Source organism: Carassius gibelio, chromosome A5 (genome assembly GCF_023724105.1).
Source record: "Carassius gibelio isolate Cgi1373 ecotype wild population from Czech Republic chromosome A5, carGib1.2-hapl.c, whole genome shotgun sequence".
In the NCBI taxonomy this organism is placed as follows: Eukaryota; Metazoa; Chordata; class Actinopteri; order Cypriniformes; family Cyprinidae; genus Carassius; species Carassius gibelio.
The window spans coordinates 11,815,622-11,831,792 of NC_068375.1; the positions used below are offsets into that span (position 1 = coordinate 11,815,622).

At 38.4% G+C, this 16,171-nt stretch overlaps 1 protein-coding gene across 1 annotated transcript in view; it reads right to left on the reverse strand.

Moving 5' to 3' along the window:
• Positions 1–16,171, reverse strand: part of camk4 (calcium/calmodulin-dependent protein kinase IV) — a 51,829-nt gene that overhangs the window by 12,491 nt on the left and 23,167 nt on the right. Inside the window, exon 6 of the mRNA XM_052591755.1 lies at positions 13,985–14,057. Within this exon, the coding sequence (XP_052447715.1) occupies positions 13,985–14,057 (73 nt within the window). The remainder of the gene's footprint in view (positions 1–13,984; positions 14,058–16,171) is intronic.

Sequence of the window (16,171 nt, forward strand, 5' to 3'; positions counted from 1 at the left end):
TGCTAACATCTCTGTGCTCTCTGCTCTGCGTCAAGTCTGAATCTGACCAATAAAATTTTAAGATTAACCCATTCAGTCTGCAAGCATTATCACCATGCGTGAACTTGAATTAACTCTGAGTCTGCGCGCTTTGCTTCTAAAGGCAGAGAGGGAGAGAGAGAGAGATCACTTTTCTTGGCTCACTCTTTTCTTTTCCTAATTTTTGCAAGTTGCAAGTTACAAAAAACACAAGCAGTGTTTGATCACGGTCGGGTGTTCTCCGAGTCCGATGACTCTGATCGCACGATTATTACACTCCATGTTAAACAGACCCGGGACCCGAGGTAATAGATCCGGACCCGGCAAGTCAAGGCAAAGTCATTCAGTGTCCACAGCTCATTTGTTCACTAGAGAAATAAATTCTAGACAAGCATTTTACTGAATATCAGTCTATATATGTTCATTATATTTAACTTTGTTAGTGGTGTCTTAATTTAAAGTCATGTTAATTTAAAAACAAGTTATGAATGCCTCTGTGTAAAAGATTACATTTTAATCACAAATATACATTTTATAGCCTAATTAGATTTAGGCCCCATCCACACGGAGAAGGAGCTTACCCCAATCCAATCTTTTTTTTCCTCGTCTCAAGAAATATCTGCGTCCACACGAAACCGCATAATGATGTAGTATACATGCCAGACCAGTATGTGGCGCTGTAATTCTGCCACAGAGATACACTAAAAACAGAGAAGAAGACTTGGACTATGCTCATAAACCTTGCGCGTGGTACACAATCAAACATGGAATAATACATTTATTAATCTGTGTTAATGTTAGTTAATAAAAAGACAATCGTTCAGTGTTTGTTCATGTTTTTGTTGCTGTTACGTGACGTAGAGGTGTTTGACTAGGGGGGAGACTTGGGCTGATGACGTCATCGTTTCTGAAAATATACGGATTAGCCGTCCAGACGAAAACGCAAAGACAGCGTTTTCAAATTTATCCACTTTGGGACCCGGTTTCAAAAAATAGCGGTTTCACCTTACGAAAACGCCAGATGCGTGTGGACGAAACACCTATCCGATAAAAAATTTGTGCGTATTCACAGAAACGCGTCTCCGGGTGGACGGGGCCTTAGAAGTTAACACAAAAACTGCTTAATGTGATCAATCTGAAGAGAGGAATTAAATCAGCTAAGCACAAGAACAAATTGACGATTGAAGACAAATTTAAAGGGATCCTATTATGCTTTTTCACTTTTTGAATTTAAGTCAGTGTGTGTATGTTTGAACATACATTTTTTTTTACAAAGTTACAAATATCAAAGTCCACTACAAAGGGAAATATCTTGTAAAAAAAAAAAAAAAAATCCCTATTCAAGAACTACAATGAATGGCTCATCTGGACTACAGTGTTGTTTTCCGGCGTTTGTGATGTCACAAAGCGGCTCATTAGAATATCATTAAAATAATTCTCACCTAAGGAAATTCAAATGTTTGGGGGTTGGGGAGGGGTGAGGTCATGGTTAGTACGCTTGGTTGAGTGCATCAGACAAGACAAGGACGAAGAAGAAGTACAGCTTTAGCTGTCTTCATTCCCGGAGGACGGCAGTCCACTTTAATCTTTGGTGACTTCAACATTTAACTGGACAAGCCTTATGCTACAGACTTCCATTCATTCCTTGCTTAATTTGATCTCAAACAACTTACCACTACAAGCATGCACAAATCAGGCAACCAACTTGACTTAATTTACAGACGCAATTTTACTGCAGACAACATTCTGGTAAAACCCTACATATGTCAGGGAAATACAGGATTCAGTTGCAGGTAACAGAACAGTTTATTACGCCCTCACTGAGCAAATAAGAAAACCAACAGGAACACAAATGGAGGACCACGCCAAGTCCACAGGGCCAAGAAAGAACCTCTCAGCAGGGACCGATCCTAGCGTCATCCGTGATGCAGCATCAGAGTCTCACCAACCAGAGTGTCGTTTGGGACGCAGCGTCGAAGGCCCACTGAACTCCCCGAATGAAAGTGAAGTGTGTAGAGAGGAGCTGGGACAAAACCTCCACTCACTCTTCCCCTCCCATCCTTCTTCTGTACTATTCTCCTCTCTTCCCTCACCTACTCATTTCTACACTCTACTTTAACCTCTTGTCTAGACGATATTTGTCCTTGCTCCTCCAGGCCAGCACGGGCTGCCCCTTCTAACCCCTGGTTATCTGATGTACTTCGTGAGCACCGGACCAAACTCAGGGCAGCAGAGATTAAATGGTACAAATCAAAAGATCCGTCAGACCTAAGGATGTATCAGTGTTTGCTTTCATCGTTCTCTGCTGAAGGCCATACTGTAAAATCTTCATACTTCCCCAAGAAGATCAACAGCGCTCCAGACACACGTAATCTCTTCAAAACATTCAGTTCTCTCCTCTGTCCCCCTTTACCACCTCCTACCACTTCTATAACAGCTGATGATTTTGCCACATTCTTCACAGACAAAACCAGAGTGATAAGTAGTTACAGTAGTTCTCAGCCCCACACACACACATGACTTCAAACCAACCACGCCCACTGCTAAAACTCCCTTCTTTTCCTTCTGTCCCCTCACTGTGGCAGAATCCCCTCACTCCTCCTCCAATCAATCTCTTCTACACTTTTACCAGCACTAACACACATCATCAACAAATCTCTCCTCACAGGAACCTTCCCCACTGCATTCAAGCAGGCTTGGGTAACCCCACTGCTAAAACTGTTTATTAAACACCTCTCGTACACACAGCTACAGGCCTGTCTCTCTCCGTCCATTCATAGCAAAAACCCTCGAAAGAGATGTTTTCAACCAGATATAATTTCTTTCACAGAACAACAAATTGGACTCTAACCATCAGGTTTCAGGAGTGGCCATTCAACGGAGACTGCGCTACTATCAGTCACAGAAGCCATGAGGATTGCTAAAGCTGATTACAAATCATAAGTTATTATTCTGCTAGATCGATCTGCTGCTTTTGACACTGTAAATCAGCAGATCCTTCCTTTTTTCCCCTTTCATCAATGGCCATAACTGGGATTCCAGTTCGCTGGTTTGAATCCTATCTTACTGATAGGTCTTTCAGTGTGGCTTGGGAAGGAGAGGTTTCCAAAGCACATCAACTTGTCACTGGGTTTCCTCAGGCATAAGTTCTTGGACCCCTTCTCTTCTCCATATACACAACATCACTGGGTTCCGTCATACAGGCACATGGATTCTCCTACGATTGCTATGCTGATGACACACTGCTCTATCTTTCTTTTCAACCAGATGATCCAACAGTAGCTGCACGGATCTCAGGCTACCTGGCGGACATCTCGGCATGGATAAAAGAATATAACTTACATCTCAACCTGGCAAAGACTGAGCTTCTTGTCTTCCCTGCTACTCCAACTCTACAGTATGATTTCTCCATCCAGCTACACTCTACTGCAATTCCCCCATCAAATTCAGTCAGAAATCTTGGTGTAACCTTTGATGACCAGCTGACCTTCAAAGACTTGTCCTCCTCAGGCTTGACACATACGCAGGTTGCCAGATTGACTACACCTACAAGAACGAGCGCATTTGAGAATTAATTAAATGAAATACACTGTGTCGAAATACAATTGGGTAAACTGGCAGTGGGCGGTTTTCACAAACCAAAACAGAGACCAAAACAAAGAAACAAAGGCATAGTTTAATGATGCCGTGAGTGTGGAATCATGGGAGTTGTTGTCTTCATCCCCAAAGCCAATGCAATCTGATGGGAGTTGGGCAGAAATCATTAGCATGAATGAGCTGATGATTTATTAACATAGTAGAATAAAGCAGGGTAAGGCTGAAAGCCATGTTTTATCATCCTAGATATACTAGAAATTTCTGTTATAATGCTACTCTGTGCAGTGTTGTTTCTACAAAACAAAACCGGAAATTGAAGGGGTTATAACGTCATTGGCAGGCATGACACTTTGACACTATGGACACTAGTGATGCACGGGTCAGCTTTTTTTCCAACCCGCGGGTCCCACTTTTCTGAAATTATTTGGCCCACCCCAGCCCGCCCCGCAAATAAGTAACATTTCTTTACCCGCCCCGCACATCAGGGACATTAGGAAGTTACGTTGCTACTTAGACATTAGTATTGTAACCTTATCAAAATATTCCAAATAATTAATATAGGCTATAGGGAATTACACTAGTGATGGTTCGTTTGTGAACTAACATTTTAGGTGAACGAATCTTTCTCGTTCATGTAAGCCACTGACTCATATTTCTCATTCCCTGAAGTTCCTCCCTCCACAGCAGCACTCACCGCGCGAGCTCTGCGCTATTAGCAGCGCATGCGCAGCTCGTGAACAGCTCTGTGAACCGTTTTCTTCCTGTCAAAGAGTTACATGTGACGGAGCATGTGATGTGTTGAATGTGGTGAACAAATACGATATTCCCGTTTGTGAACGAGTTGAATGAACTGATACATAGCTCGTTCGTGAATGAGATGAATGAGAGTATACCCGGTCAGTGAGCCAAGCATGTAAATCTCGATCAGCAATCAGCAGATACAAAGCGCAGTTATAGGTGCACATGCGCTTGTTTTCATATTTAGCATACAGAACATAACTCCACGTTTAATCCACGATTTATTAATGTGAATATATTATATATGAACAGTCTGACCAAACAATTAAAATGTTTAATTAAGCAAGAAAAACCAAAATACCACTAAATTCCACGCACCATAAATTGATTTTTTTTTATTTTTGTTTTTAGTTTGTTTGGATATTTTAATGAAAAAAATCGTACATATTGAGCCTTTAAGTACACAACTTGTTTTATTCAAATACATCGCGGATATGGAGATATATGTATTTGTGCCGAAAAGGGGAGGGAGGCTGCATAAGAACAGCGCAGTTTGCTGTCAGTTTTTCTTTAAAATCATTTTGGCTTTTCCAGCAGCTTATATTTTTTATTCTTGTTCTGTTCTGAATATTTAAATGAAAGGAGTTGTGGAGTGAGGAGAACTAAAATAGCCTTTAGGATAGATATTATGTTTATTTTAAGTTCATTATAACATTCCGCTTTATTTACCGGTATTATCTGAATGATGTGGGTTGTGCTTATGCCCACTCTCCCCACTTTCTCTCTCGCTCTCTCTCTCTTAAAAATACTTCAATAGTTATGTTTATGTATGTGTGTATTCTTATGCTTCGCTCAACTTGATTTCATGTATGGTACATGTATGGTACATGGATCGCAACAAATTAGAAAGAAAAAAGGAGGAGCGCTTAAAAAAAGATTAAACCAGTGATGTACATTATAGATAAGGCCATGCCTGTCATATGTTGTGTTATTACAAACAGCAACCTAAATTACAATGCAACATTAAGGCCTACATACTGGTATCTAAATATGATTTTATAATTGTATGCTATAGTACACCTACCACATCACCCTGTGTCAACACATGTATAGTCTAATGAGCAGCAATAAACAATATTTAAGTCTCACACCACATCTGTCATCTCTAAACATGGATTGTCAGGTTCAAGTGCTCTCCCATGTATCACTGACAGAGAAAAAAAATCAACTTTATACTGACAAGTACATGTCTTAACTGTCAAACTATTATGCACGACTGCCATATAAAGGCAAAGTCACCACAGTCCCGTTTTAAAAAAATTCCAACTGGTTTGTTTGCAATAGAGCCACAGAATGATTCCTCGGAGGAAGAGCAGTACTGTGTGCCATCTTCCCAACACCAATTATTATGGTGACATTAAGGAGTGTTATCTTTTACTGGGGTCCAATGGGAATACTTCCATCCTGTTCAAAACTCAGTGGAGCTGACACACATAAAGTACATCAACTCTCTCCTTCTCTTCCTCCTCTTCTCTAACAAGAGCAGGAGGTCTATAGCTCGCCACTGCTGCCATCTGTGTCCCTGCACCATGAAGATTATTTTAGCAACTAGCCTCGTTATGTAGGTCCAGACAGTTAAAGGTGAAGTGTGTCATTTCTGTGCCACTAGTGGCTCCAAATGGAACTGCAAAAGTTATGATTTTCAAAGTTTAGTTTTCTGGCTTTTTTAAATCCCTTTTTTCATTGCGATCAACGGTGAACACTGGTTACAGGAAAATCTGGTGGGTCTTGTCAGATCATTGGGTTGGCAGTGGCACCTGTTAACATTAGTCATGCTTGTTTTTGCAGACTAAACAATTGGGAGTTTGTCGGGTCATGGAATATGTGAGAACTGAAGCGAGGTATTGTAATCCAGTGATTGTTGGTGTTGTTTGCCGTCTGTTAGTGAAGTGTGAATTAGCTTATTTCAAATAAAATGTATTATCTAATTTCTGTGTACATTTTGTGTAGGATGGCTTCCTTCTAGACACAATGGCTGGTTGGGATGCATAAAAAATACTTTTCAGAGGAATATACCTTCAGACTGATTACTTACAGTTCATAGTTTGAAAAATCAAATGGTTCAAAGCTCATATGACTTCCTTTCTTTCATAGAACACAAAATGAGACATTTAACAAAATGTACAAGCAGCTCTTCACCAAATAATGAAAGTGGATGTGGACCAATAACATTGTCTTATATTACTTATTTTGTGCAATGCAATATAAAGTCATATGGACACTGTTTGGAGAGACATGAGGGTGAATAAATTATGGCAGAACTTAAATTTTTTAGTCGATTGTCCCATTAAGAGGGGCTATACAACTGAAGTTCCAAGAGGTCTGGACTCAGTATTTCCTTCCCAGCGGAGGTCTTGACAATACTTTTTGGAACAGTTGTAAAGTTCCATCTGAGCAGCTGGTTGTCAAAGGTCAGGGTATGATGAATTTCTTATTTTTTATTTGAATTGATATTTAAGAAATTTGAACTCATTTGACAATGGATAAAAAATTAAATGTGTAAAATAAACATACTTATACTTTAGATGACAAATTATTTACAAATAAATACATATTTAATAAAAATATCATTAAAAAGGAAGTAAATGCAAACCAACAGGGCACTCAGTTATAGTGTATCAGACCCGAACCAGACCAATTAAAGAGTCGATCAGGACCATGGTTGAAACATTAGCCAAATTCCTTAGAAATGCAACAGGGTGTTGTAAATTAATTCCTAGTGCCACAAGTCAGAAGCAAGATAACCAACCAACCAACTCTTTCACAGAAAAGCTTTCAACATTAACACCATTAGAACAATTGTTGACAATTTCAATTCGGAGAAGAAATTGTCAAATTTGCGGCAAGTAATCAAGATTGATGGTCAGATTGAAGCCTTACCAACACATATAAACCCATGAGAGTAAACAAGATCCTTGGACTGACTTCCCCCTACCTAGCAAAACCAGACTGAAATTCCTAAGGGGACATTTTAACCTCTGGTCTCCACAGAACATCCTTACAGTATGTCAGAGAATGGCAAAGGAACTGTCTTTTATAGATATAGATGCACTAAAATGAACTCAAAAGACTTATAAATGAATATAAGTCCATTGCTTAACTCCATATTCATTTATATGTAACCGACACATTTGACTACCATGTTTATAATCACTTATTGCGTGTCTTTTAATAACTATTGGATAGCTTAAGGATTCATATTCATGTTTAGTATGTATGTGTTTGAATCTGTTAGCTTGAAACGTTTCTGACCATAAGTTATTTGTCAAATGTATCATTTTCTTGTTATACGAATCATGTCCAAAATTATATCCTGCAAGAGCTGGAAAATTCTGATCACGTGCTTGATAAGATAACATATGATTTATGATACCTGAGCAAAGACAATATCTAATTGGTCAAGACAACATTTGAGGTGTGGCCAAAAGGCCAGTTTAAATACTCAGGACACCATCAAATTTTAGCATTTAGCTTGCTTTTAGCTTTTAGCCTGCTTTTAGCGTTTGCTTTTCTGCTGCTGCTTTTAGTCATCACTGTAAGCGTTCTTTGAGCGCGGTTCCAGCATGCGTCTGCCTGCACGCCTGCTGCTACTTAGCCACGATGAGAAGAAACACCACCTAATCTCGTCAAACTTTACTTCTATTCTTTAACTTTAGTTTCTTTTCTTTTCCGTTTGAGAGTTTCACATTAGATTTTTTTGCACAGCCCTAACATATAGTTAACAAAGCTAAACAGCGTTGCCCTTTGTGTAATAAGTTACAGAAACTGTTAAACGCACCAACTTAAATAATAAAATACATTAACCGGTTGTGGTCCATAAACAACGCCTTCTCCAGACAAAGAGGGAACTGCTCCATTTTTCAGGAATAATCTTTGTGCGAATCCGGCATTAAACTGATTGAGATGGAGAAAGTTGTCCTCAGCAAAATTTGCTGCACATAGTTTTACATGTGGATTATAATTTTCAGGAACCGAGTTAAACATAAATTGTAACCATTAATCTCCAAGTACAGTGTCCCTGGGAAGGCCAAACAAAGATGATTGGACTCAGAGATGAAAATAACAGCGTTTCGACGACATGGCGACAAACAAAAACGCAGCTCTTCCTTCTTCTCCGTCTGAGCTCAACAAGACCACGCCCCCCTTTTTGGGTATTCCTCTGGGCGGAGGTTAGTCAAAAAACAGTTTTAGTGATGTCATTACTGCAGGAACTAGAGGGATGTAGTCCAAATAGGTTGTTTTTTGTAGGTGAATTGTGTTAAATAAAATATCGAATTGAACTTTGAGCTTTAGAATTTTACAGATATTTTTGTATACTCTAACAACAACATTACACACTAACTAAAGTTTAAAACATGGGATCACGAAGAACGGGACCTTTAAAGAGCCACACAGATGGGAAATCAAAAATTACCTGTATTACAGTGTATGATGTAGCTGTCCATCTGTGTAAACAATGTGCAAATAATTAAACCAAAAAGTACACGATTTATAAAGTTATTGGCTTCTAAATTAAGGAGTCGACTCTGAATCGCTGAAACGAGTCGTTATAGATTTCAAATCTTTTGCCCATCTCTATGTACGTCACTAGGAGCACTTTGCATAATAATCTCCGCCTACCGTGTTGGGAGAAACGGAACTCTGACTTGTCTGCAGCCTTTGTTTGTGCTGATCGTCATGTACAAACACGTCATTAAAATGAAGTGTAACTCCGTGAATACTCAACGAAGAGACATGAGAGAGATGTCTATAGAAAGCTTGACATGTCTACTTTAAAACTAAACAAGTGCTGCCAAAAACAGATATTCTGTGATAAAGTAATCCATATGAAAACAACGCGGTATCTGTTTTTCATGTCTCCCTTCGTGACCACGCCCCCGCGCTGAACGCGCTATTCAGATTCAAACTGAAGCACGCGGCTTGAATACACCCACACAGAAGAAAAAGCAGCAAGACTGTTCAAGTTTTTTATTTTACTGTTTGCTTCGGGATGAGAGGAATAAGACATAATTCACCCCAAACAGATACTAACGCATAGTTTACCGTGGAGGTGTGTGCGGAACAACCAATCAAACCTGACTATGTTAGTTGACCAATCAGAACACAGTATGCTACCGAAAGGTGGGGTTTAAGGAAACTGAATCTTTTGAACAGCTTCGCGCGAACCGTTTGGGGATCTCTGAGAATTGAGGTAATTTTAAAATGATATTTTGACAAAATGACAATGTTTTTTAACCTTGGATGGATTTAAACCTGATGTACAGGACTTATAAACAGTGATAGGAAGCTTAGAATTTTCATCTTACTGGCTCTTTAAACTCATTCTTCCCTAACTTTCTCTTCCCTAATCTCCCTTCAACTTGTTTGAATGTGTGAGTGTGTGTGCTTATGTGTTAGATTAGTTTATATGTCTTAGATTTACAGTATCTAATAAAGCCTTATCAATATTGAAAAGAGAAGTATCTTGTGTTTTGTGCTTACAAGTTAATGTCTTAAACTGCCGATTTTGTTACTGTGCTAATTGATAGTGTTTTCACTATACTTTGGATATTAATATCTAGCGCAGATTTGTTGTTGTACAATGAATCGCTGGCCATTTTAGTGATCAGCCGGGAAACACTGATTCTGTTCAAATTACCTTTAAAATCTTAAATCATTCCCTTTGAGCTAAATTGACCTGTTTCCCTTACACAATATTCTGGGAAGTTTGTGTACATTGTGTACAACACTAATTTTACACACAGCACACAGAGGATATGACATGAATATGACAGTGGACAAATGCATAAAGTGCCGCATAATTTGAAATCACGAGTTTAAAGTTTAAAACGTTCAATTCACTGACCATCACACAGAGAACACGCGATCATGCTGGATAAAAATGACACTTTACAAGATCTCACAGCTGGATTCAACTAAGTTTTGTGAAGGTTTGTGAAATTAAATGTTCATTAGCCATTCAAAGTTTTGTTTAAACAATATAAATGCGTATTTGCTTAATGCGGACAGCAAACGAAAAAGTGTTATAATGTTTGCCTTTCTATTACTAATAATAACAACCTAACTGATTACAGACTTCTATCCATATTAGACATAACTGTTAACAAAGAGAGTGAACAAGAGGGAGAATGTGAGCTGTGTGCTGCCTTTCTCAGTGCCGTCAAAATAAAAGTCCCGCCTCGAACACATCGGCCAAGCAGAAAAACGTATTGGCCGATGCCAATATTTGATAAAATGCCAGATATCGTCCAATATATCGGCCTTGACGATATATCGGTCGATCAATAGTTTTTGCTTCTGTGACTTTACTGCTTGTTACTTGTGGTCAGGAGTTTGTAGCAAGCCCATTTCTCCTGCTGAACTTGGGCTGTTAAACAGTTTGTAGTCCTGCTTTCATTCCTTCTCAGTTGTCTCCTTAGTCTGAGTGTCCGCTGAGGTGTGTGTGGAGAACACAGGAGCTACCATACCAGTCTCTACTATTTAATGTGTCACACTCACTGTTCTAGTCTGTTCCTTAAGTTTTTAAATAAACTTTATCACATTTATTCACTGCAATTGAGTCCTCCATTTTTCTGAAACCTGACCCCCATACTTGTAAAAGAATAATGCAATGCTCTACCAATTGAGCTACAGGAACACTATCATATAAGATTATACTAACATATCAGATTGTATAATTATAAAATGTTGATGTTTAGGGTCCTTTTTGCAATTGCACTTGTATGTTTTATTAATTTTTATTTTTACTGTATGTGTGCATGCAGATTTTTTTTTCTCAGAATTCTGTTTAACTCTAAAATGTGAGATATTTAAGTTGTAATGGAGATAAAATGTCTGAAATAAAAGAAAAATATTATTTAAAAAAGTTGGAATTGCAAATACAAACACAATTTTGAGAAATAAGTCTGAATAGCAAGATGTTAACTTCAATTTGTGAGATATAAACTCATAATCGTGTTATAAACTGGCAATTCTGAGAACTGTGAGATGTTTAGTCAAAAGTAAACTGAACTTTAAATTTTTTAATATGTGGCAGAAACAAGCTTCTATAGTTTGAAGTGTGTCCTGCCTACTGTAATTTTAAGTAGTATGTGAAACAGTGTGCAATACTGCACAACAATTCAAGCAGTAATATGTTATGCTGGCACGACAAGGTAGAATCAACTTGGTGGCATCAACTAGTTTCAAACCTTTCTCAGCGAGAAAGATTATCAGATCCAGCAATAAAAAATACATAAACATCGAAAGCTCCAGACTTCAAAAGGAAAACTGCAAAGACATTGCAAAATCCCAAGCTACTGCGGACGCCCCAGCCAATCAGACTGGCAGAAATCTACAAAACACAGATCCAGACGGATGCCACACAGCCAGCTGGCTTTGAAGTGACAGACACATAGTTTCTGCTGTTGTGAAGGAAACTGTGAAACTCTTCACACGATAACACGTTAAAAAAAACACTCCCGGAAAAGGAAGGTCCCTTCAAAAGGGACTCACAGCCTTCACGTTTCCATCCTCTGCTCCATTTTATGCCCCGGTGGGAGCTGGAGAGTTGGCGTTCCCTTACTGCAGCCCACCAACTGAATCCAGCCCATGAGAAATTTGCCCACTTTCTTACTATCTCCTTGGCAACCACCATCTCTGATGAAGTGAGAGTCAGTCAGTGGTGAAGAACAATCTTTAAACAAACTGCTTTTAAAATACATTTACACAGATGAAGAACAGGCCTACTTTCGAATTCAGGCACCTATATCACTAAAGCACATGGATAGATGGTGGATATAAACATAAAACTGCATGCACAAGATATATAGGAAATGATAAAAATAAGCCTCATTATACATGAGTTATATGGTTATTGTTATACAACAAAACACAAGGAAAGTTAGGGAGGGAGGGAGGGAGGGAGGGAGGGAGGGAGAAAAAGGGAGAAATATAGTAGAATGGCTTGTCCATTCCCTGAAGAAAAAAAAATGGTTTCCTGCGGTCTTCATAAGCAATCTAGATCCATTTATGATGACTTCATACTGTATACAGGATTCTCTTTCCGCTAATAATGGATTCACTGATGAACTATGGTCACAAATATTAAAGCCTAAGATACATTTGCATGGGATATACAGTATCACTGGTTGCTAGGGTTTGAGTCATTTCAGGGCATTTCAAAAGTCTAATAATGCAGTCTGGCCCAAGTCAAAAGAACCCAATCCCAAGTCTTCATGATTCTGGTCTCTAGGTATCCCAAGGTCTGTTCATTCTTCAAATAGTTAACCCTGGGTTTTTCTATACATCAGGTAAATGGAATCCTAGGTTATCATGCTTAATGGTTCACACTGATCATAACAATAAATCTTGGGTATTCATAAACTGATATTTCACCCTGTACACGGTTCCAAAACACTGGGTTAACATTCCTATTTGCATATTTACAGAGTCCGTGTCATTGATTGGATGAATGCAGCATTTAATGTGTTTACATTGTTCATCCTCATATAATATACTGGCAAAAGAACCAACTATACAGTTTCCAAAATGGACTTCTTAGTGAAATTTAAAAGTAAAAAAAACAAAAAAAACAGTCTCTTCTTTGCTCTAATTTATGCGTTTTCCATCACCATTTGATATTTTTCCTCTCAAACACTGAAACTGCTTTTTATACAACACACAGTATTTCTGTAACAGTCTGAAACACACAAGTATGAGGACTGGGTGTCTGTTGATAAGAACTGCATCATGTTAACACCACATCATTTCACACTATACAAGTTTGTCAAAAGCAATGCAATCCTGCTTCATAATCCTGGTAAAAAGCAGGGCTTCTACTTTAAATGTCTTTACCTAGGGTTTAAAGAGGGGTTTAGATTGACAATAAACTGGGGTTAAGTGCAATATGAGAAGCCCTCTGGAGTTTTCAGCTTGATTTTTCGCCAAGGCAACATATCTAAATATCATCTAGCTTAGTTTATTAATCTAATATTTAACTTTATTTCAGCTTTATATTAATTAACAAAAATCTTTTAATACTTTTAGTTTTCACGATATTAGTAGTGCATCCAATCAAACCCTACGGTATCCTACAGCAGCATAATGGTAATGGAAAGGTTGCATGACACTCTTATCTCACAAACTTCTAAAAACTACACAAAATAAAATATGAAAATATGAATTGCAATAAGAATAAACAGAGTTTCAAGTAAGCACAGACTGAAATCTTCTTAAAGTTGATGTATTTAGCGGTGTTTCATGCTTTTCTCATGTTCAGAAGACTAATAACAATATTTGCCCCAGTGTTTGCTTCTTGTGTTATGCAAACCTCTTCTCGTTTTTATGCATTTACAAAACAGTCAGTTTTCTTATTTAGGGATGGCTTGTTAATAATTTTACACACAATATAGTTCAGGATAATATTATTGACAAAAAATTGTGGAACCTTGCTGGGTTGTAAATCGATGACCAATGTAAAATCTGTACCCTGAAGCAAAGGTAGTTAAGGACCACTAGTGTATCACATTCACAAAGCTGCTAGTCCAGGAAAAATCAACCGTTTTTGGACATGAAGGTGTGAGACACTCACCGCGACCGCCTCCAGCACTTGTTTAACTGCATCAGCGGCGTCTCGTTCGCTGTAGTAGCCCTTTTCCACCACCCTGGAAAATGGAAGGCACCATTTGTTCTCCAGTGTAACTCCATATTGAATGAACAAACACTGGCTGACTCTTTTTCCAATTTTCACTTTATTATTTTCCAGCCTAAGTGAGAGTCAACCACACCACAGCACACAGGATTAATGGAGACATTTCTATTGGTTGTTCTTTAGAATGACTCATGTTGATACAATCATATAGAAATGGGAAATAAGATAGCCTTGAATGAGAGTAAAATGGAGTGAATAACAATTAAATTAGTGGATTTCACAAGTGTTTCTCTATTAAAGTGTTGTTTCTCTATGTGATTAGTTCATGAATGCAGACACTTTTATTCTGTAACAAATGATGAAGGTTTATTCAGGGCTTAGAGTTTTTATTATATGCTTTTCACTAGACCAACTAGACTGGAGCATTTCCCAAAGTACAACTGACTGCCAGGGCATTGCTACAGGTGCATCTCTATAAATAAATAAAAAAGTAAAAAAAAGAAGTTGTGGAAAAGTTCATTTCAGTAATTCAACTCAAATTATGAAACTTGTATATTAAATAAATTAAATGCACACAGGCTGAAATAGTTTAAGTCTTTGGTTCTTTTAATTGTGATGATTTTGGCTCACATTTAACAAAAACCCACCACTTCACTATCTCAACAAATTAGAATATGGTGACATGCCAATCAGCTAATCAACTCAAAACACCTGCAAAGGTTTCTTGAGCCTTTCAAAATGGTCTCTCAGTTTGGTTCACTAGGCTACACAATCATGGGGAAGACTGCTGATCTGACAGTTGTCCAGAACACAATCATTGACACCCTTTACAAGGAGAGTAAGCCACAAACATTCATTGCCAAAGAAGCTGGCTGTTCACAGAGTGCTGTATCCAAGCATGTTACCAGAAAGCTGAGTGGAAGGAAAAGGTGTGGAAGAAAAAGATGCACAACCAACCGAGAGAACCGCAGCCTTATGAGGATTGTCAAGCAAAATCGATTCAAGAATTTCAGTGAACTTCACAAGGAATGGACTGAGGCTGGGGTCAAGGCTTCAAGAGCCAACACACACAGACGTGTCGAGGAATTTGCCAATCCTAAACCACAGACAGCGTCAGAGGCATCTTACCCGGGCTAAGGAGAAGAAGAACTGGACTGTTGCCCAGTGGTCCAAAGTCCTCTTTTCAGATGAGAGCAAGTTTTGTATTTCATTTGGAAACCAAGGTCCTAGAGTCTGGAGGAAGGGTGGAGAAGCTCATAGCCAAATTGCTTATAGTCCAGTGTTAGGTTTCCACAGTCTGTGATGATTTGTTGTGCAGTGTCATCTGCTGGTGTTGGTCCATTGTGTTTTTTTAAAACCAAAGTCACTGCACCCATTTACCAATAAATTATGGAGCACTTCATGCTTCCTTCTGCTGACTAAGCTTTGCTGATTTCATTTTCCAGCAGGATAAGTTGGTTAAATGACCATGGTGTTGGTGTGCTTGACTGGCAAGCAAACTCAACAGGCCTGAACCCCAGAGAGCATCTATGAGGTATTGTCAAGAGGAAAATGAGAGATGATCTGAAGGCCACTGTCAAAGAAACCTTGGCTTCATACCACCTCAGCAGTGCCACAAACTGATCACCTCCATGCCACGCTGAATTGAGGCAGTAATTAAAGCAAAAGGAGCCCCTACCAAGTATTGAGTACATGCACAGTAAATGAACATACTTTCCAGATGGCCCACCATTCACTTAAAAACATTTTGTTTTATTGGTCTTATGAAGTATTCTAATTTGTTGAGATGAATTGGTGGGTTTTTGTTAAATGTGAGCCAAAATCGTCACAATTAAAAGAACCAAAGACTACTTCAGTCATACAACATGTTTCACAATTTGAGTTGAACTACTGAAATAAATTATCTTTCCACGACGTTCTAATTTATTGAGATGCCCCTGTATGTGGTTGCATGTGTTCTGCAACGTAAGAACCTGCAGTTGTTATGTTAAAAAAATTTCTATTGGATTTAACCACAGACTAAAAATAATTTTGTTGTTATAAAATAATTTACATTGATTCAGTAATAGTAAATAATATTTTTTGATTTGAATAAAACAATTTAGATTTGAAAACTTTTTTGCTTTT